General features: G+C 43.3%; 1 protein-coding gene across 1 annotated transcript in view; it reads left to right on the plus strand.

Annotated features, from left to right (window-relative positions):
* Positions 1 to 22901, plus strand: part of gsk3ba (glycogen synthase kinase 3 beta, genome duplicate a) — a 223177-nt gene that overhangs the window by 123884 nt on the left and 76392 nt on the right. The window contains exon 4 of the mRNA XM_072513692.1: positions 22491 to 22601. Coding sequence (XP_072369793.1) covers positions 22491 to 22601 — 111 coding nt within the window. The remainder of the gene's footprint in view (positions 1 to 22490; positions 22602 to 22901) is intronic.

Here is a 22901-nt window from a genome sequence, read left to right on the forward strand (position 1 = left end):
AAAGACGCACTCGTTTGGATCAATGCCTGTAGCTTTAAGAAAAAAATTCCTGGGAAAGCGATCATGGCCCAAATTGAACCTTCGGCAATGTCATAAAACATGGAGGGTTCACTACTTCTGGCATTTTAGCACACTGGGCTAAATCGCTGGCTTTTCAAGCAGGCCAGCAGCACGGTTCAATTCCCGTACCAGCCTCCCTGAACAGACGCCGGAATGTGGCGACTAGGGGCTTTTCACAGTAACTTCATTGAAGCCTACTTGTGACAATAAGCGATTTTCATTTCATTTCATTTTCATTTCTGGATCATTCAGATATGGGGCATGGATGTCAATACAGCAGAACTTTGACAGATAAAAGAAATGAGGATAGAAACGTATTGGCAGATCTAGCAGACAACGGGAGTGGAATAATAAAAAAAAATGAGCCCAATGACTTGTAACAAAGTTTTTTGATGTGATTAAAAATATTACCTTTTGTCCAAAATTGTTAAACTGGTTTGGGGCGATGCCTGACACAAGCTTCGAAAGGGGAAGATGACTATATTGATCAGTCTAAGGGGTACTGGTCAGGGATATATATTTGTATTGGTATATATTAGAAAAAAGGTATAGTTTTTAAGTGAATTTAATTTCAAGTTCCTGTGCTTGGAAGGGTAAAACATTGCTGGACAAAGATGTTTTTATGTATGGAGATTGGTTAAGTTCCAATTATGTTTCTATTACGTTTAGAGAGGGCTACAGCGTGAAGAATAAATAAACTAGCAGTGGCTGCTTAGCAATTGGGTCCCTGTTAGGTAGGGGAACTATTCAGTTTTAGTTTAGCTAATTTGTGGGCAGTTGGAGACAGGACCTCGAGGGAACGTCTCTCTCCACCGTGCCAGAAGAAAGACTGGACAGGGCGGGAGCTGCAAAGAGACAGCCTTCCAAAAGTACAGGTTACAATCCAGATAACCAGAGTATTGGGACAGAAAGAATGTTTAAGACGTCTCAAGTTAAGAGAACAGAGACCAGGGTATTCTTTAGAAGAATTTGAGGAAGAAGTAAACAAATTGTTCTGAGTTAAGAGACAATTGCAGTTATTAGATTTAAAGTGGGACAGCATACTTCAGAGGTAGATGAAATGTCTGATGCCATTTTAATACGGTCTGGGAATCGAGAGTTAAAGGAATTGTGAGCAGTTTGCACAGCAGTCAAGACAAAGAAATCCCATAAGGGTTAGTGTAAAATCCTCTGTGGATTAGTTGTTAAAAGTGGAGTGGAGCAGAAGCTTTTTTTACCCGTGTTGTTTGGAAAATCTGGCCTGGATTTCTGAATGCAAACAGCTAAGGGAAAAAATTATTATGAGAGAAGATTTTAAAGCATGTTTTTGTGAGTGGAGTTTGGACACACTTTAATTGACAATCATCTGGGGAGAAATCCACAGACACTAACTTGGGGTTCAGAATGGAGTGTGTGTGCCTAAAAGGAACTTTGTGTTGATGAGACCACTGCAGTTTAAAATATACTTAGGAATCCGTGTTAATCCTAAAACATGTGTGTAATTAAGCTAAGGGGAGAGTAGAGGCATATTGTATCCTAATTTTTCATGTCTAATAAATGTTTTAAAGTTCTGGTCTTTTGAACCAGGTTTATAGAATCATAGAATTTACGGTGCTGAAGGAGGCCATTCAGCCCATCGAGTCTGCAACGGCCCTTGGAAAGGGAACCCTACTCAAGTTCACCCTATCCCAGTAACCCCACTTAACCTTTTTGGACACTAAGGGCAATTTAGCATGACCAATCCACCTAACCTGCACGTCTTTGGACTGTGGGAGGAAACAGGAGTACCCGGAGGAAACTCACGCAGACACAGGGAGAACTTGCAGACTCCGCACAGACAGTGACCCAAGCCGGGAATCGAACCTGGGACCCTGGAGCTGTGAAGCAACTGTGCTACCGTACTACCCCATTGTGCTACCATGCTGCCTGTTACATTGTGAGATCATCCTGTCCAGTTATAATACCAACTGGGATCATAAGTCACAAGAAGCTTCAGTCTGGTAATGAGTGTACTGTTTGTCGATTCATTCAGAGACACTGTGTTGGACAGTTGTTGCACATCCACAATATATGGAATGAATTGGTTGAAATGTTACTTGGATTCACTAAGTAGTCAGGATCAAAGTAAAGTCAAGGAATATACAAATCCTACTTGTTTCAGTTTTGGAAAGGCTGAAAACCGTGGTAATTCCATTCAGAGTAGTTGGAGTAAACCACTTCATGAGCACAGATATGGTATCTAGTCACATATCCTGGCTGCTGAGCAAACCATCCATGAAAAAGGTACAAATGAAATTGGACGTGGACATGGTAAAGCGATTGTCGTTGGAAAGTCAGTAGATTTGCAAAAATGCCTCCAGTGATGTATGATCATCCCCCAGTCTGGGAACGGGCTACAATTAATTTCCACATACTTGAATGCCTGCATGCAGGGACAAGGGCCTTCATCCAAAGCAGAAGTCTCAGAAAATTTGGCAAGTCTTTCAGAATTGCTGAAGACGGTCAGAAATAAACTTTAATCCTGAGGATTTAGTACACTATAAAACAGCAGAGTCAGAAAGAGCGCAAAGGTCCTGGTAAATGATGCGTTGTGATGGGAAGACAATAATTCTCCCAACACAGTAGTAAAGCTGTTGGGGTAGATTCATCTAGGCTAATCAGGATTGATTATAAATTTAACAGAATCTGAGCAATTCATGGAAGAGGCACCCTGCATTTCATACACTTGCCTTTGACAGTTTTGAGGAGCAGAATATGTTAGTTAAGGGGGCGAAATAGCAATAGAAAAAGTGTCCCCAATACATAAGATTTATCACAAAGGATGACTTATGAAAGTTGGTGCTCTGGTAACATGCATTCTGTAAGGGGCCAGTGAATGGAGGCAAGCAACCATTGCAGGGAAAGCCACTGGCAAATTCAAACATTGGCTAAATGTTCAAGATGACAGACAAGAAGTAAAGTTACTATAGACTAGAAAAATTAGATGAATATTTTGTAAACTACAAAATGCACTGAGTTCCCACAGCAGATCTTGAAAAGACTCTGACCCTTGGTAAAGATCACACGCTGACAACAGAACCTCTGATCGTGGGACGGAGAAATCACATAGCAGTACGTCAGGACGAGGTAGGGCAGGTAAAGCCTGTGCTTTAACTCTAATAAGAGCTATATAGGAATGCCACTAGTAGCGGAAGCCCCCTATTTATTATCAGCAGGTTTTGATGCCTACAAAAAGGTTAAAAGAAAGATACAAAACATAAAGAACCGGATAATTGGAAAGAATTTGGTGTAAGTTCTGTATGCTCGAGTGTTGGATAGGGTTTAGCCAGCTTTGAATGCAGGGAGCTATGTCCAAAAAAACCTCATTGATAGCACCTATAACGCTAAAGTGATGTCAGTGGCTTGGGATTTTGAAGAGAGACTTGGTGATCAAGATGTTGAAATGGATTGAAGTGATGCTTAAGCTTGACGTTCTCAGCCACATATTCTTGGGAATGTTAAGCCAGAATTGAAGCTGGGTCCCTGGCGCTGTGAGGCAGCAATGCTAGCCACTGGGCTACCCGGTTCTCTGACAATAATATTTCTCAGACAATGGCCACTACTCCTGATGGGGAAGCGTTCCAGCATGAGGCGGTCATGTTTCACGTATTAATAAGTTCCCTTTAGAAGATGAGCAACTCCTGCAAGGAGGCATCGAGACCTGCCAGTTCTATTAACAGGTGTTCCATAGGATGCTGTGCACCTGGTGGAAGAAATACGTCACCAATGCACACCATTGGGGAGCAGTTCAAGATATCATTGGAGGGTCTGAAGACAAAGTCACCACTTGGGTGTGAAGTCAACAAGTGCCTGACAGCCCTCTCTACGCAAGAGACTCAGTATCTCAGCAGCAACTTTTATCCCAGAAGAAGTTGAAGTTACCGCTATAAAAGGCTGTCAATTTAATTAGTTTATTTTATTGGCTTCAAAAAGAGCATATAAAGGTAGTCAGCTGGGACACTGGGATAGTAGTTAGGAAACTGATTATGTAAGGCTGCATTCTGCAAATAAACTTAATATCAAGGAGAGGAATTGTCTTGTTTCATACTGCTCCTTCTGTCTTGGGTCCATTTGATAGAATCGAGTTATTTTAAGGTAGTTACAGAAAATCGCTTAGTAGGGAAATCTAGAATAAGGGGGTGCAATAAAATTAGAGTCAAGCCATTCAGAAGTGAAACCGGAAAACATTGCTTCACACCAAAGTTAATGGACACTGGGGCGGGATGGTGGCACTGCTGTATCACAGCGCCAGGGACCCGGGTTCGATTCCGACCTCGGGTGACTGTTTATGTGGAGTTTGCTCATTCTCCTGTAAATGTGTGGGTTTCCTCTTGGTGCTCCCCACCCACAGTCCAAAGATGTGCAGGTTAGCTGGATTGGTCATGCTAAATTGTCCCTTAGGATGGGGGTGCAGGAATAGGATGGGGGAATGGGCCTAAGTGGAGTGGTCTTTCGAAGGGTTGGTGCAGACCTGATGGGCCGAATGGCCTCCTTCTACACTGTACGACGAATAATACAGCACCGGAACAGTCCCTTCGACCCTCCAAGCCTGCGCCGATCATGTCCTATTTGAACCAAAGGCCTGCACCCTTCTATACCCCATCTGTTCATGTGTCTATCCAGAAAAGTCTTAAAGGTATTATTGTATCTGCCTCAAACACCTCACTCGGCAGTGCATTCCAGGCCACCACTACACTCTTTATAAAAAATTTTTTAAAAATCTGCCCCCGCATATCTCCATTGAACCTATCCCCTCTCACCTTGAACATGTGCCCCCTTGTAATTGTCATTTCTGCCCTGGGAAAAGCGTCCAACTGTTCACCCTATCTATACCCCTCATAATTTTATCAACTTCTATCAGATCGCCCCTCAGCCTCCGTCTTTCTAGGGAGAACAATCCCAGTTTATTCAACCTCTCATAGCTAATACCCTCCATACCAGGCAACATCCTGGTAAACCTTTTCTGTACTCTCTCCAAAGCCTCCACATCCTTCTGGTAGCATGATGACCAGAATTGAACACAGTATTTCAAATGTGGCCTAACCAATCTTCTATATAACTGTAACATAATTTGCAAGCTTTTATACTCTATACCCCATCCTATGAACGCAAGCATGCCATATGCTTTTCACCTGTGCTGCCACTTTTAAGAATCTGTGGACCTGCACGCCCAGATCAGTGTGTCTATGCTCCTGATGGTTCTGTCATTGTTTTTATAGCTCCCACCTGAATTGGATCTACCAAAATGCATCATCTCTCATTTGTCCGGGTTAAATTCCACCTGCCATTTCGCCGCCCAATTTTGCAGCCTATACATCCTGCTGTATTCTGACATCATTATCTGCAGCTCCTGCAATCTTAGTATCATCCGCAAACTTGCTAATCAGCCCAGCTACATTTTCTTCCAAGTCATTGTAGCAGAGGTCCCAGTACTGATCCCTGCGAACACCACTAGTTACAGACCTCCATTTGGAAAAACATCTGTATTCTATGGCCAAGCCAGTTCTGAATCCATCCAGCTAGTTCACTCCTGACCCCATGTGATTTAATCTTTTGCACCAGCCTGCCATGAGGAACCTTGTCAAATGCTTTACTAAAGTCCAAGTAGACAACATCCACAGCTCTTCCTTCGTCAATCATTTTTGTCACCTCCTCAAAAAACTCAAATTAAATTAGTGAGACATGACCTCCCTTGTACAAAACCATGCTGTCTGTCGCTAATAAGACTATTTACTTCCAAATGTGCATAGTCCCTATCTCTGCGAATCTTTTCCAACAATTTCACTATCATCAAGCTCCCTGGCCTATAATTACCCAGGTTATCATGGCTACCCTTCTTAAATAACGGGACAACATTGCTATCCTCCAATCCTCTGGGGTCTCACCTGTGGCCAACGAGGAAACAAAAGATTTCTGCTAGAGGCCCAGCGATTTCATCTCTTGTCTCCTTCAATAATCTGGGATAGATGCCATCTGGCCCTGTAGGGATTCTATGATTCTGTCTCAAAAATGGTGTGAATGCTGAGTCAATTGAAACTTGCAGTTCTGAGAAAAAATAGATTTTTAAATAAGGGCATCATTGGATATGGAGCTAAGGTACAGATCACCCATGATCTAATAGGTCTGTAGAGCAGGCTCGAGCGCCTGAGTGACACACTCTGGTTCCTATGATTAGTCTGGCTTGAGCTGAATGATTTGTACATCCCCTAGAAAAAAGGTCACACATGACCTATCAGGCAGACTTAAATTCTTAAAAATACTATTGCAGCAGAAACCCCTCTCCACGTGCGCTCAGTGTCATGCTTTCCTAGATACTACCATTGCCTCAATTTTGGGAACTAAATTGGTTTGTATTGTATATTACAGTTTGCTGCTTGGATCAGATACATTTTAACATGATTTTTTTTTTTAATAAATATTTTATTGAAAATTTTTGGCCAACCAACACAGTACATTGTGCATCCTTTACACAATATTATAACAACACAAATAACAATGACCTATTTTATAAACAGAAAATGAATAAATAATAAATAACAAAAATGAAAACTAACCCTAATTGGCAACTGCCTTATCACAAGTAACACTCACCAAAAATATAATTTAACAGTCCAATATATAATTATCTGTAGCAACGACCTATACATATTATACAGTATATATTAACAACCCTGAGAGTCCTTCTGGTTCCTCCTCTCTCTCTCTTCCCCCCCCCCCCCCCCCCCCCCGATCCTGGGCTGCTGCTGCTGCCTTCTTTTTTCCATTCCATCTATCTTTCTGCGAGGTATTCGACGAACGGTTGCCACCGCCTGGTGAACCCTTGAGCCGACCCCCTTAGAACGAACTTAATCCGCTCTAGCTTTATAAACCCTGCCATGTCATTTATCCAGGTCTCCACCCCCGGGGGCTTGGCTTCTTTCCACATTAGCAATATCCTACGCCGGGCTACTAGGGACGCAAAGGCCAAAACATCGGCCTCTCTCGCCTCCTGCACTCCCAGCTCTTGTGCAACCCCAAATATAGCCAATCTCCAGCTTGGTTCGACCCGGACCCCTACTACTTTTGAAAGCACCTTTGTCACCCCCATCCAAAACCCCTGTAGTGCCGGGCATGACCAAAACATATGGGTATGATTCGCTGGGCTTCTCGAGCACCCCGCACACCTATCCTCCACCCCAAAAAATTTACTGAGCCGTGCTCCAGTCATATGCGCCCTGTGTAATACCTTAAACTGAATCAGGCTTAGCCTGACACACGAGGACGACGTGTTTACCCTGCTTAGGGCATCTGCCCACAGCCCCTCCTCGATCTCCTCCCCCAGCTCTTCTTCCCATTTCCCTTTTAGTTCATCTACCATAGTCTCCCCTTCGCCCCTCATTTCCCTATATATATCTGACACCTCACCATCCCCCACCCATGTCTTTGAGATCACTCTCCTGCACCTCTTGTGTCGGGAGCTGCGGGAATTCCCTCACCTGTTGCCTCGCAAAAGCCCTCAGTTGCATATACCTGAATGCATTCCCTTGGGGTAACCCATATTTCTCGGTCAGCGCTCCCAGACTCGCGAACTTCCCATCCACAAACAGATCTTTCAGTTGCGTTATTCCTGCTCTTTGCCACATTCCATATCCCCCATCCATTCCCCCCGGGGCAAACCTATGGTTGTTTCTTATCGGGGACCCCCCCAAGGCTCCAGTCTTTCCCCTATGCCGTCTCCACTGTCCCCAAATCTTCAGTGTAGCCACCACCACCGGGCTTGTGGTGTAGTTCCTCGGTGAGAACGGCAATGGGGCTGTCACCATAGCCTGTAGGCTAGTCCCCCTACAGGACGCCCTCTCTAATCTCTTCCACGCCGCTCCCTCCTCCTCTCCCATCCACTTACTCACCATTGCAATATTAGCGGCCCAATAATACTCACTTAGGCTCGGTAGTGCCAGCCCCCCCCTATCCCTGCTACGCTGTAAGAATCCCTTCCTCACTCTCGGGGTCTTCCCGGCCCACGCAAAACCCATGATGCTCTTTTCGATACTTTTTAAAAAAAGCCTTCGTGATCACCACCGGGAGGCACTGAAACACAAAGAGGAATCTCGGGAGGACCACCATCTTAACCGCCTGCACCCTCCCTGCCAGTGACAGGGATACCATATCCCATCTCTTGAAATCCTCCTCCATTTGTTCCATCAACCGCGTTAAATTTAACCTATGCAATGTGCCCCAATTCTTGGCTATCTGGATCCCCAGGTAACGAAAGTCCCTTGTTACCTTCCTCAACGGTAGGTCCTCTATTTCTCTACTCTGCTCCCCTGGATGCACCACAAACAACTCACTTTTCCCCATGTTCAATTTATACCCTGAAAAATCCCCAAACTCCCCAAGTATCCGCATTATTTCTGGCATCCCCTCCGCCGGGTCTGCCACATCTAGTAACAAATCGTCCGCATACAAAGATACCCGGTGTTCTTCTCCTCCTCTAAGTACTCCCCTCCACTTCTTGGAACCCCTCAACGCTATCGCCAGGGGCTCAATCGCCAGTGCAAACAATAATGGGGACAGAGGGCATCACTGCCTTGTCCCTCTATGGAACCGAAAATATGCAGATTCCCGTCCATTCGTGACCACGCTCTCTATCGGGGCCCTATACAACAGCTGCACCCATCTAACATACCCCTCTCCAAAACCAAATCTCCTCAACACCTCCCACAAATAATCCCACTCCACTCTATCAAATGCTTTCTCGGCATCCATCGCCACTACTATCTCCGTTTCCCCCTCTGGTGGGGGCATCATCATTACCCCTAACAGCCTCCGTATATTCGTGTTCAGCTGTCTCCCCTTCACAAACCCAGTTTGGTCCTCGTGGACCACCCCCGGGACACATTCCTCTATTCTCATTGCCATTACCTTGGCCAGGACCTTAGCATCTACATTTAGGAGGGAAATAGGTCTATAGGACCCGCATTGTAGCGGGTCCTTTTCCTTCTTTAAGAGAAGCGATATCGTTGCTTCAGACATAGTCGGGGGCAGTTGTCCCCTTTCCTTTGCCTCATTAAAGGTCCTCGTCAATACCGGGCCGAGCAAGTCCACATATTTTCTATAGAATTCGACTGGGAATCCATCCGGTCCCGGGGCCTTTCCCGCCTGCATGCTCCTAATTCCTTTCACCACTTCTTCTACCTCGATCTGTGCTCCCAGTCCCACCCTTTCCTGCTCGTCCACCGTGGGAAATTCCAGCCGATCCAAAAAGCCCATCATTCTCTCCCTCCCATCCGGGGGTTGAGCTTCATATAATTTTTTATAAAATGTCTTGAACACTCCATTCAGTCTCTCCACTCCCCGCTCCATCTCTCCTTCCTCATCCCTCACTCCCCCTATTTCCCTCGCTGCTCCCCTTTTCCTCAATTGGTGTGCCAGCAACCTGCTCGCCTTCTCCCCATATTCGTACTGTACACCCTGTGCCTTCCTCCATTGTGCCTCTGCAGTGCCCGTAGTCAGCAAGTCAAATTCTACATGTAGCCTTTGCCTTTCCCTGTACAGTCCCTCCTCCGGTGCTTCCGCATATTGTCTGTCCACCCTCAAAAGTTCTTGCATCAACCGCTCCCGTTCCTTACTCTCCTGCTTCCCTTTATGTGCCCTTATTGATATCAGCTCCCCTCTAACCACCGCCTTCAACGCCTCCCAGACCACTCCCACCTGGACCTCCCCGTTATCATTGAGTTCCGAGTACTTTTCAATGCACCCCCTCACCCTTAGACACACACCCTCATCTGCCATTAGTCCCATGTCCATTCTCCAGGGTGGGCGCCCTCCTGTTTCCTCCCCTATCTCCAAGTCTACCCAGTGTGGAGCGTGATCCGAAATGGCTATAGCCGTATACTCCGTTCCCCTCACCTTTGGGATCAACGCCCTTCCCAGCACAAAAAAGTCTATTCGCGAGTAGACTTTATGGACATAGGAGAAAAACGAGAACTCCTTACTCCTAGGTCTGCTAAATCTCCACGGGTCTACACCTCCCACCTGCTCCATAAAATCTTTAAGTGCCTTGGCTGCTGCCGGCCACCTTCTAGCCCTGGTTCCAACACCGTATTAAAATCTCCCCCCATTATCAGCTTTCCCATCTCTAGGTCCGGAATGCGTCCTAGCATCCGCCTCATAAAATTGGCATCATCCCAGTTCGGGGCATATACGTTTACCAAAACCACCGTCTCCCCCTGTAGTTTGCCACTCACCATCACGTATCTGCCCCCGTTATCCGCCACTATAGTCTTTGCCTCGAACATTACCCGCTTCTCCACTAATATAGCCACCCCCCTGTTTTTCGCATCTAGCCCCGAATGGAACACCTGCCCCACCCATCCTTTGCGTAGCCTAACCTGGTCTATCAGTTTCAGGTGCGTTTCCTGTAACATAACCACATCTGCCTTAAGTTTCTTACGGTGTGCGAGTACCTGTGCCCTCTTTATCGGCCCGTTCAGCCCTCTCACGTTCCACGTGATCAGCCGGGTTAGGGGGCTTCCTTGTCGATTAGCCATGTCCTTTTTCTAGCTCCTCATCCGGTTCCCACGCAGCTGTATCTCCCCCAGGCGGTGCCCCCCGCCCATCCCCTCCCATACCAGCTCCCCCCTCTCCCCAGCAGCAGCAACCCAGTAATTCCCCCCTCCCACCACCCCCCGCTAGCGTAATTACTCCCCCCATGTTGCTCCCAGAAGTCAGCAAACTCTGGCCGACCTCGGCTTCCCCCCGTGACCTCGGCTCGCACCGTGCGACGCCCCCTCCTTCCTGCTTCTCTATTCCCGCCATGATTATCATAGCGCGGGAACCAAGCCCGTGCTTCTCCCTTGGCCCCGCCCCCAATGGCCAACGCCCCATCTCCTCCACCTCCTCTCCTTCCCCCCCCCCCCCCATCACCACCTGTGGAAGAGAGAAAAGTTACCACATCGCAGGATTAGTACATAAAACTCCTCTTTCCCCCCTTTTTAACCCCCCTCTTCGCCCCCCACTTTGTTCAAACGTTCTTTTTAATAACCCGCTCATTCCAGTTTTTCTTCCACAATAAAAGTCCACGCTTCATCCGCCGTCTCAAAGTAGTGGTGCCTTCCTCGATATGTGACCCACAGTCTTGCCGGTTGCAGCATTCCAAATTTTATCTTTTTGTGAAGCACCGCCTTGGCCCGATTAAAGCTCGCCCTCCTTCTCGCCACCTCCGCACTCCAGTCTTGATAAACGCGGATCACCGCGTTCTCCCATTTACTGCTCCGAGTTTTCTTTGCCCATCTAAGGACCATTTCTTTATCCTTAAAACGGAGGAATCTCACCACTATGGCTCTGGGAATTTCTCCTGCTCTCGGTCCTCGCGCCATCACTCGGTATACTCCCTCCACCTCCAACGGACCCGCCGGGGCCTCCGCTCCCATTAACGAGTGCAGCATCGTGCTCACATATGCCCCGACGTCCGCTCCCTCCACACCTTCAGGAAGACCAAGAATCCTCAGGTTGTTCCTCCATGCATTGTTCTCCAGTGCCTCCAACCTTTCCACACATCGTTTCTGATGTGCCTCATGCATCTCAGTCTTCACCACCAGGCCCTGTACGTCGTCCTCATTCTCGGCTGCCTTTGCCTTCACGACCCGAAGCTCCCGCTCCTGGGTCTTTTGTTCCTCCTTTAGCCCTTCGATCGCCTGTAGTATCGGGGCCAACAGCTCTTTCTTCATTTCCTTTTTGAGCTCTTCCACACTCTTGTTGTTCAGGGCCCCATGTTAAACTGCCACCTTCCGATGCCATCTTGGTTTTTGCTTGCCTTCCTTGCCGCTGTTCTAAAGGATCCACTGCAATCCGGCCACTTTCTCCTCCTTTTTTCATCCGTATCCAGGGGGGATTCCCTTCTGGTTTACCGCACAGTGTTTTTAGCCGTCAAAATTGCCGTTGGGGCTCCTTTCAAGAGCCCAAAAGTCCGTTTCACCGGGAGCTGCCGAAACGTGCGACTCAGCTGGTCATCGCCGCACCCGGAAGCCCTTTTAACAAGATTTTAACTGTTTGTTGGCATTCCACTGTGCAGCTTTTTAAAGGAGTGAAGAGAGTGCTCTTGCAGTGAGACAACCAGGAAACTGTTTTCCATCTTGAAAATAAAGAACCTGCCCAATAGCAGCCATGTATGTTTGATGTATGGTAGAGGTTCAACAGGTATCAGCTCAGCACAATCCAACCAGGCGTAAAAGCACATAGATTAGAACTTGTTAGAGCAGTACATATTTGCATCATTGCAGTTCATTGGTTCATTGCTGAGTTAAGGAGCTGAAGTCGTGCAAAGTTGAAGGTGTATGTGCAAACTGTCTATAATTTGAAGTTGCTATTTTGACAATTTCTGATTTTCAGACTTTGGGGCACACAATTTACATATCTGCAGCATTAAAACTCTGAAAGAATTGTTTAAATTTGTGACATTTCATATCGTTCCCATTAAGTAAAATCAATCAGTATTGAAATCCTGTATTTTGGAAATTCATGCCAAAAGTCTTCTCAGATTAACTGATATTCTTTGCATACATTATTATTCTTGAAGCCAAAAAGACTCGACTTGTATCCCTACTAGAGAGTCGGAACGGGTGGGGTTCCAGATGGGTCTTTAAAATAGTTCCCCCAAAGTGAGAAGTGTTTTTTTTTCCTTCTAACTTTTTTTGAGCAACTAGGAGGGTACAACTGGTAGAACCATCCAAAGTAATCGATTTAAATAGCTTTGTGGATGGTGCCCAACCAGCTCAATTGTCCAGGGCAAGTTAGCCCTCTGGCAATTGCTGGGTAAATCTTTACATGGGAACTTCGAAAAGGCATTCCCCAGTGCATCATTGGGGCTCCAATATGACGCTGGGGGACCAGGAGGTATGGCCCATTGATTCATGCAGCAAAAAACATCAAGTTGCAAATGTCCACACAAATATTTTGCTGTTGGTTACTGTTAACAGTGATGTCACAAGGGCATTAAATGTACAGTTCCTGGTTTTGTCAAAATATTTGATTTGAATCATCTGGTTAGTTTCAACTTTCAATGGTGATAAATTGTTCATTTCAAATTATTGGATAATTTTTTGTGAAAAAAGTAATTATTGGGTGGATCATATTTAAATTGGGTCATGCAGCATCTGTACTGTTAATATTTCAGGATTGGGGACCTTGTCAATACTGGGAGAAATTGCAGAGGAACAACTTTTTAAAGAAATAAAATGTTAATTTTATTATTGCAGTCACATTTTTATTTTATTTCTATGATTTCTGCCATTATTACATTATGATCGGTGTGTAACGGGAAGGGTCAGCGAGTGCACCAAAGAATGAGATCAGAGTAGAGAAATATGGCAAAATGACATAATTAAAGGCTCTATCAGAATGCATGCAGCATTTGTAAAAAGAAGGATGAAATTATGGCACAAATAAAAATGAGTATGATGGCCATTAAAGCAGTAGCTGGGGCGTGAATATTCCAGGCCATCTGCCATTTCAGAAGAACAAGAAGAAAGTAAAAGGTGGTCAGATAGCTTTGTTAATAAAGGATGAGATCAGTACAGTTATGAGAAATGATCTTAGCTTGGAAAATAGAGATGCAGAATCAGTTGAGTGGAGATGAGAAATGGCAAAGAAAGGAAGATGCTGGTGGGTGTAGCCTATAGGCCCCTTAACAGTAGCTATGTTATAGGACAAAGTGTAAATGAAGAAATTCTGAAGGTATGCAAGAAAGAGACTGTGATAACCGTGGATGATTTTAATCATCATATAGATCGGGTTAATCAAATTTGCAAAGATAACCTGGAGAGTGTAATTGGAGAAATTCTTAAAACAATACGTTCTGGTACCAACCAGAGATCAGGTTATGTAGGACCTGATAATTGAGACTGGAATAATTAATTACCTCCGACTAAAGAATCCTCTCCGCAAGAGTGATCATAACATAATAGAATTTTGCATTCGGTTTGAGTGTGAAAAATGTGGATTAAAACTAGATTCATAAAATTAAAAGACAATTACTAGGGTGAAGACAGACTTGACTAAAGTGGACTATAGGTTAAAAGGTAAGACGTTTGAAACGTATGTAATTGAGAAAGAAATACTTGAGGGCAAACAGGATTAAGGAAAATCCCAAGGCTTTTTTATACATATATAAGGACAACAGGGTAGCCAGGGAAAGGGTTGGCCCACTTAAGGACAGTGGGGGGAATCTTGGGTGTTGAGCCAGAGGAAATGGGCGAGGTACAAAATGGGTACTTTGCATCAGTATTCACCAAAGAGAAGGACTTGGTGGATGATGAGTCTGTGGAAGGATGTGTCAATAGTCTGGGTCACATTGAGATCAAGAGGGAGGAGATGTTGGGCGTCTTGAAAAACATTAAGGTAGTTAAGTTCCCAGGGCCTGATGGGATCTAGCCCAGAATACTGAGGGAAGCAAGGGAGGAAATTGCTGGGGCCTTGTCAGGAATCTTTGTATTCTCACTGGCTACAGGTGAGATCCCAAATGACTGGAGAATAGCTAATGTTCCTCTGTTTAAGAAGGGTAGCAAGGATAATCCAGGAAATTGCAGGCCAGTGAGCCTTACACATCAGTGATAGGGAAATTATTGGAAAGGATTCTTCGAGACAGGATTTATTCCTATTTGGAAGCAAGTGAACATATTGGCGAGAGGCAGCATTGTTTTGTGAAGGGGAGATGGTGTCTCACTCACATGATCAAGTTTTTTGAGGAAGTGACGAAGATGATTGAAGGTAGGGCAGTGGATGTTGGCTACATGGACTTCAGTAAGGCATTTGACAAGGTCCCTCCTGGCAGACTGGTACCGAAAGTGAAGTCACATGGGATCAGAGGTGAGCTGGCAAGATGGATACAGAACTGGCTCGGTCATAGAAGACAGAGGGTAGCAGTGGAAGGGCGCTTTTCTGATGGAGGGCTGTGACTAGTGGTGTTCCACAGGGATCAGTGCTGGGGCCTTTGCTGTTTGTGGTATATATAAATGATTTGGAGGAAAATGTAACGGGTCTCATTAGTAAGTTTGTGGGCGACGCAAAGGTTGGTGGCGTTGAGGATAGCGATGAGGACTGTCGGAGGATATCGCAGGACATAGATCGGTTAGAGACTTGGGCGGAGAGATGGCAGATGGAGTTTGATCCGGACAAATGTGAGGTAATGCCTTTCGGAAGGTCTAATACAATATACAGTAATATACAGCAAATGGCAGAACCCTTCAGAGTATTGACAGGCAGAGGGATCTGGGTGTATAGGTCACTGAAAGTGGCAACACAAGTGGAGAAGGTAGTCAAGACATACGGCATGCTTGCCTTCATCAGATGGGGCATTGAGTATAAAAATTGGCGAGTCATGCTGCAGCTGCATAGATCCTTAGAATATAGTGTTCAATTGGAATATAGTGTTCAATTCTCATCGCCACACTACCAGAAGGATGTGGAGGCTTTGAAGAGGGTACAGAAGAGGTTTACCAGGATGTTGCCTGGTATAAAGGGCATTATCTATGAGGAGAGGTTGAATAAGCTCTGCTTGTTCTCACTAGAACAACGGAGGTTGAGGGACGACCTGATAGAAGTCTACAAAATTCTGAGGGACATGGACAGAGTGAATAGTCAGAAGCTTTTTCCCAGGTTGGAAGAGTCAATTACTCGGGGTCATAAGTTTAAGGTGCGAGGGGCAAAGTTTAAAGCTACACAGAAGGTAGTGGGTGCCTGAAATCCGCTGCCGGAGGAGATGGTGAAAGCAGGTACGATAGTGACATTTAAGGGGCGTCTTGACAAATACATGAATAGCATGAGAATAGAGGGACACGGGCCCCAGAAGTGTAAAAGATTTTACATTAGACGGGCAGCATGGTTGACGCAGGTTTGGAGGGCCGAAGCGTCTGTTCCTGTGCTGTACTTTTCTTTGTTCTTTGAGAAGGATGCACGACCCTGATTAACTAAGGGAGTTACCGATCATATCCAACTGAAAGAAAGGGGTACAATGCTGTGAAGACTAGTAATAGATCAGAAGATTGTGAAAATTTTAGAAACCAGCAAAGGATGATGAAAATATAAAAAAGATGGAAAAAAAAGAGTATGAGAGAAAACTAGCAAGAATTGTAAGAACAGAGAATAAAACCTTTTGCAAGTATATAAAGAGGAAGATAGCAAAAGCTTTCATCCCTTGGAGGTTAAGACTGAGGAATTAATAGAAAACAAGAAAATGGCAGAAACTTTCACAGTGGTACTCTTCCCACGAAGAGTAGAAAAGCAGAGGCAAAATGAATTGAGGAACTTAAAATAATCTTTATCATTAAGAGGAAAAAGTACGAGGAAAACTAATGGGATTGAAGGCTGACAGCAAATATAATACCACTATTCAAAAAAGGAGATGGAAAACAGGAAGCTATAAGCCAGTTAATCTAACATCTGTCCTTGGGGAAAATGCTAAAATCCATTATTAAAGTAGTGGCAGGGCATTTAGAAAATCAGAATACAGCCAGGCAGCATTGACATGATTTTGTGAATGGGAAATCATGTTTGACAAATTCATTGGAGTTATTTTGAGAATGTAACAAACTGGGTGGATCAAGAAGAACCAGTAGCCCTAGTATATTTATATTTCCAAAAGCAATTTGATAAGATGCTAAGTGAAAGCTTTCTGCACAAGATACGAATTTGTGATGTTGGGAATGATTGATTGATTGATATTTATTGTCACATGTACCAAAGTACAATGAAAAGTATTTTTCTGCGGCCAAGGGAACGTACACAGTACGTACACAGTCGACAAAAGAATAATCAACAGAGCACATTGACAATGATGCATCAACAAATAGTGATTGGTTACAGTGCAAAACAAGGGCCAAACAAGAGCAGCATAGGGCGTCGTGAATAGTGTTCTTACAGGGAACAGATCAGTCCAAGGGAGAGTCGTTAAGGAGTCTGCTAGCTGTGGGGAAGAAGCTTATATTAGCTTATATAGAAGGTATATTAGCATGGACGTAGGATTAGAAACAGGAAACAGAATCAGGATAAATTGTTCATTTTCAGGGTCAAATTAATTAGTTACCTGTTAATTAGTGCGATTCCAGGGGGATCTGAGCTTGGGCCTCAACTATTTACAATCTTTCTTTCTTTATTAATGAATTGATTGAAGGAACTAACTGTGTTGTAGCCAAATTTGCTGATAATACAAAAATAAATAGAAAAGCAAGTTGTGAGGAGGATCCAAAGAACCTGCATTTGAGTATGGATAGGTTAAGTAAGTGAGCAAAAAATTGCTTGTTGGAATATAATGTGGGAAAATGTGAGGTCCTCCTGGCAGCAAAAATGCAAAAGAAAATAAATGTGACTGTAGACTGATTCTCGACATGCAGATCTTGGGGCAGGATGCCCATGAAGCAGTGCGGTCTGGAATGCAGGATTTCCTTCCTTTTTATTTCCTTCTTTGCCACTGCTCTGCCCCATCATTAAGACATCCAGACTCGCAATAGTAAGCTCCTCCCAGTCGTTAACGCCAATGCTGCCACACTTCAAGGAGAGCTTTAGAATGTATTTATAGTGTTTGCTTTGTCCTCCGCTGGAATGCGTGCCATTTGAGAGTTGCGAGAGCAGGACCTGGTGTTGGTGTTGTGGGGGTTGCCAAGGAAAGGTTGGGCCTATACTTATTGGAGTTAGAGGAATGAGAGTTGATCTTATTGAACAATACAAGATTCTGAGTTGGCTTGATGGAGAAAATGCTGAGTGGATTGAAGAATCTAGAGCTGGGGACACAGTTTAAAAATTAAATGTCTCCTGTTTAAGACTGAGATGAGGAGGAATCTTTCCTCTTTTAATCAACAGTGTTGTTAATCTTTAGAACTTTCTTCCCCAAAAAATAGAGACTAGCTTATTGAATATATTCAGCACTGGGTTAGTCAGATATTTGATCTACAAGGGAGTTATGGGAGGGAGTCAGCAGGGCAGAGAGTCAAGATCATGGCTCAAGGGGCTGATCAGCCTACTCCAATTTCTTATGACCTTGTGACCTTATGCTATTTAACCATTGATACTTTCTACTTAGACTCTGCATACCATTCTATTTAGAATAAATTGAATGATCTGCTAAGTGTTTAAGTGGAGTTGTTTGTTTATGTGTCTTTCCCACTCCCCAATGCCCTGGTTTTCTTCCCTTTTAAATACTGTGTATGTGTAATATCTTCCAATGCTGATCACTCCTTGTTTTGAACACAAACGTATTCAACCTTCTGTTCCTGATGTCATCAGCTCATGATTTTGAAAATATAGCCAAATATCAATAGAAATAGAATAACAGGGACATGATTCTTTTAAAAGGGATCCTTGTTGGGAAGCATCCTAATTGTTTTCGAAAATATTTTTGTTTGTCTGAATTCTTGTATCTTTGCGCCAGACGAAATAATAAAAACAATCACTTGCTAGTAAATTGCTAACTTGCATTTTCGGGCTTCATTTGGGTTTGCTGAACTTTCATTTTTGAGTACAGAAAGTTGTTGCCTAGTTAGATTAGGGGTACATAAGTGAATTCAATATAGAAATCTGATGGCTACTCGGGCAGGTTTCTGATTTCCGTGGTGGTTAGATTGTGGCATTCTGCCTTAAGCGGAGTCTGAGGTGGTTTGGAGAGAATTGGCACACACTCCATACCTCAAATAGCCTAGTTTTGTGCTATAATATTCTGTGACTCTTAAGATCATTGTTCAAGATCGACCTCCACTGGAATTCATCACGTCGTAGATTAATAATTTCAAGTGTTACAGTTTATATAACCTTAGTGAAAGGAAATATCAGGAACTCCTTAGTGTGTCATCAATTATGGATTGGGCATTTGTTTAAGGAGCTCTTTAGCACTACAGTGTTGTTGAGCAGAACAATTTTGGACTACTCAACCTATTGGATCCATAAAAAACTTTCAGAACTCGTTCTCCCTGCCTATTGTGCAATCAAATCTTAGTATTTCTACCTTAAGGCAGCAAAAGCTGTAACTTCCACAACAGGAGGTACAGTTTTAGCTTCAATAGATTTGTGATTGTATTGAATAACTTTGGCTAGTTTGATGCTTTTGTCAGTGGTGCTGCAAGAGTTACTGTTGTGTTGTGGGGCTGCTTTAAACAGTGGGATAAACAGTTGAATGTTCATGAATCATGTGTGTAAAAGTATAGCCAACATTTCTCAAACTTGAGGTGGAGAAGGGAGGGGAAGAGGCAAGGTGAAATTGAGGAACTTAGTTTGGGATGGGGGATAGAGGCAAAAGCATTAACTAATGTGGGAGTTTTTTTTCCCCTCCAACTGCTCAACGGTTTCTTAAAATCTCATTTATTGCTAACTGGAATATTACTATGGTAGACTCTAACTTGCTGGAAATCTTTCAGTTTTGGAACTGGCTTCTGAACATTTTTGACATGGTGATGTATCTAAATAATTGAAACTTCATGTATATCGTGCCTTTAATGTGGTTTAAAAAGTCTCGCCATGTGTCCCGTGAGCATTATGGAACAAAGTTTGACACCAGCTGCATCAACATAAGGACAATTGACTGAAAGCTTGGTCTGAAATAGACTTTAAGGAGAAATTTAAGGAGAGGGTAGTGTGCAGAGATTTAGGGAGTGTATTCCAGAGCTTGGGACCTACATAGTTGAAAACAAAACTGCTAATAATGGAATGATGAAAATCGGAAATGCACACAAAGCCAGAACTGGATTAGCACTGAATCCTACAACCTGAATTCTTGAGGTAGTTACAGATATGGGGAGAGTGAGGCCATCCAGGGATTTAAACACAAGGACAAAAATGTTAAAGGTGAGGCAGTTTTTGATCATGCTGGATACTTGGAATTCAGATGATGGAAATTTTCAGTAATAAACAATGTAATTGAGCAAATATCCTGAAGTATCCTCCAAGATGAGCTGGAAGTTGGAGAAGTATAGAGAATTATTTCATTTTTTTAACCAACCCTGTTTAAGATTACTATAATAAAATGTTTCTGCATTGCAGCCATTCATCTATCACACTTGTGTGTACTGGTTATTTGGAATTCTGACTGGGTAAAATGAAAGAAAATTTCAAAATAAATTTGAAATATTGCCAAAAGTCTGTACAAATGTTTCAATACCCAACTTATCTGGCCATTATCGTTTACACTCCTCAGTCAACTCGGCAAATTTTTCTCCTTCCCTGCCCCGTGAGGTTATGCAGCCTTCTTTAACTCTGTGCAGCAGCTAAAACAGAATTTATATTTGTCATTTCACCAATCTGCATTCAAACTGTGCCAGATGACAGGGAAATCTGGCAATGAGCTGAACATGTATGTTCAGAACAGCATATTATCCCTGTGCTGTATAGACTGGCCATTTACTTTGTCACATGTTCTCTGTCTACATGTGTTATTGGAGTTTATTAAGGAACCATGACCTGTATATTTTCCCCCCTCCACATTTTCACTTACTTCAATATTGAATTCTTAAACAAACTTGCAAAAATAAACTAAAAACATATTAACCCTAATGCATAGAATTTGTGTAAAATGTCCACTTATTCAAAACATTTACCAATCCAGTATGTAACATCATTTGGATAAAGAGTTCTGAAATCTAACAGATCTTTCCAAAAACACCAACTTGTTCCTTTTCTTTTTCAGAAAACCCCAAAGGTTTAAGCTACACATTACTACACGTCATTCATATTTCTTCCACATATTCTGGCCATAAAATTACATTTAGTCCTTGTATATCATTTTAACATATATTACCTCTGTTTGAACCTTGAACATGTTATTGGTTCTCAACAGCACCACCAACAGGAATTTGATGATGTTTCAATGCTTGAGAGGAAATGAAATCATTTGCATTTCTTATACTTCAGCCTCTTTAATTCTTGGGCTGAACCTGGCTATTTTCAACATCTGTCCTATTTGACCCAGAGCAGAACTTCCAATTTCATACCTTACACCTTTTTAACATTAGTTTGCCTCGGCTCATCTGTTGATGAAATTCTCATCCATGCCTTTGTCATCTTTATAGTTGACTATTCCAATGCACCACTGGTCAGCCTTCCAACTTCCAGCCTCTATTATATGCTCATCCAGAACCGTTGTTTCCTACCTTGTACAGAGTCCTATACACCCCCATCATCAGTTGCTGAGGTTCATTTGAATATGCCTCCATTTTAAAATTCTCACTTGTTTTCTAATTCCACCCGGCCTCTCCTCTCCCCATCTCTGTAACCTCCTGCAACCCTTTGAGAACTCTTCATTCAACTCGTCTTCGTACTTCCCTACTTCCTCCAACTGACCAAAATACCCCTTCCCTACCTTTACCCCCAAACCATAACCACCCCCAACTTCCCACAAAACCTCTCCCCCTTTCCTGTTTCAGATTGCTGAAAACCTACCTCTTTTATAATACTTGTAGTCATTTGTACAAATATCTAATCTTCTCACCTGAGCGTTTTACTGCGTTAACAATGCACATTGATTCTGAAACATAATTTATAGTAACTAAGCTTAACCTTAACTGACAAGTTTTCGATCACTAATTCTATTGCAAAATATTTGACACGTCACTTTTAGCTTTTAGAACAAATGTTGCATTAGCCTGTATTTGTTTTACACAATCTGGTTCCTGCCTCGCCTTGCTTTAAAGCACTGAACTCTGTGCTGAAAGGCAATTAGATTACAAAGTGGTTTTAAATTGTAGCTTTGCTTTGGGATCTGCAACATCTTCCTGAAGCCAACTAAATTTTTCAGATGGAATTCGGTCTGTGGATGCTACTGCATTCCAATTTTGTGTCCGGGAAATCTTTTGTCCTCATCTCTCCTTCATTGCGAGGAAGTGCCACTTGCCAGCCTTTGTAAATGACATGTACGAATCAAGTCAACAAAAAGTTTCAGGAAATAATGACCACCCTTCAATACCTTGTTCAGTAGACTATTTACATGTAGGCTTTGACAATGAGTCTCTGTGGGACACCCAACTGTGGAGGACACCACAGCTGAGCACAAACCTGGGTTTGTTGCCATTCAAGCATGTTCTTCTAGTAGGGATTTGTGGAGAGTGGACAAGGGCAAGAATCTTGTGGAGGATTTTTTTTCATACCATACTGTTGCTTCCTTTCTCAATCTCAAGTAACAAAATATTTAACTATAGGATCGAAATTGCGTCCTGTAAATTGGTATTCAATCAGCATATCTATTCTAAGAAATGGTAGTTGGCCTGAAATTGGGATTGGTGCATTTTTGGAGCAGAGTGCTTCACAATGCCATAGACTATGGCTCACATAGCCAGATATGGGAACACTAGATACTGACACTACGTGCCTGAAGCGAACACTGTGTAAATGGATTAGCGGATCTGTGTGGTAATATATATTTATAAATTATAATTACAAACTTTTTTCTCCTCTTGTAGAAAGATGAAGTGTACCTCAACTTGGTCCTAGACTATGTTCCGGAAACTGTGTACAGAGTTGCCAGACATTACAGCCGAGCCAAGCAGACACTCCCGATGATTTATGTAAAAGTAAGGAATTCAATGTGTACATATTTGCATCAAAAATTGTTTATTTTAATGTTTTACTTAATTGTTCATTTGTGCTTTGCACCATACTTTGCCTATCACCTACTTTTCTGTCCCTAATTGTTAGAAAATGACGGCAGCATGTCTTGAGGTGATGGATTAGTTTAGTGGTCCGGTTTCTTGCAGCAGGATGGCACATTCAGTCCCACAGCAATCCATCAGGATGACCAACAAGAAATTATGTCCCTTTTGATGGCTGTAAATTTTATTGATGACTGAGGCTGCAATTGAAATTCAGGAACA

The sequence above is a fragment of the Scyliorhinus torazame genome, chromosome 8, assembly GCF_047496885.1.
Source record: "Scyliorhinus torazame isolate Kashiwa2021f chromosome 8, sScyTor2.1, whole genome shotgun sequence".
NCBI lineage: Eukaryota > Metazoa > Chordata > Chondrichthyes > Carcharhiniformes > Scyliorhinidae > Scyliorhinus > Scyliorhinus torazame.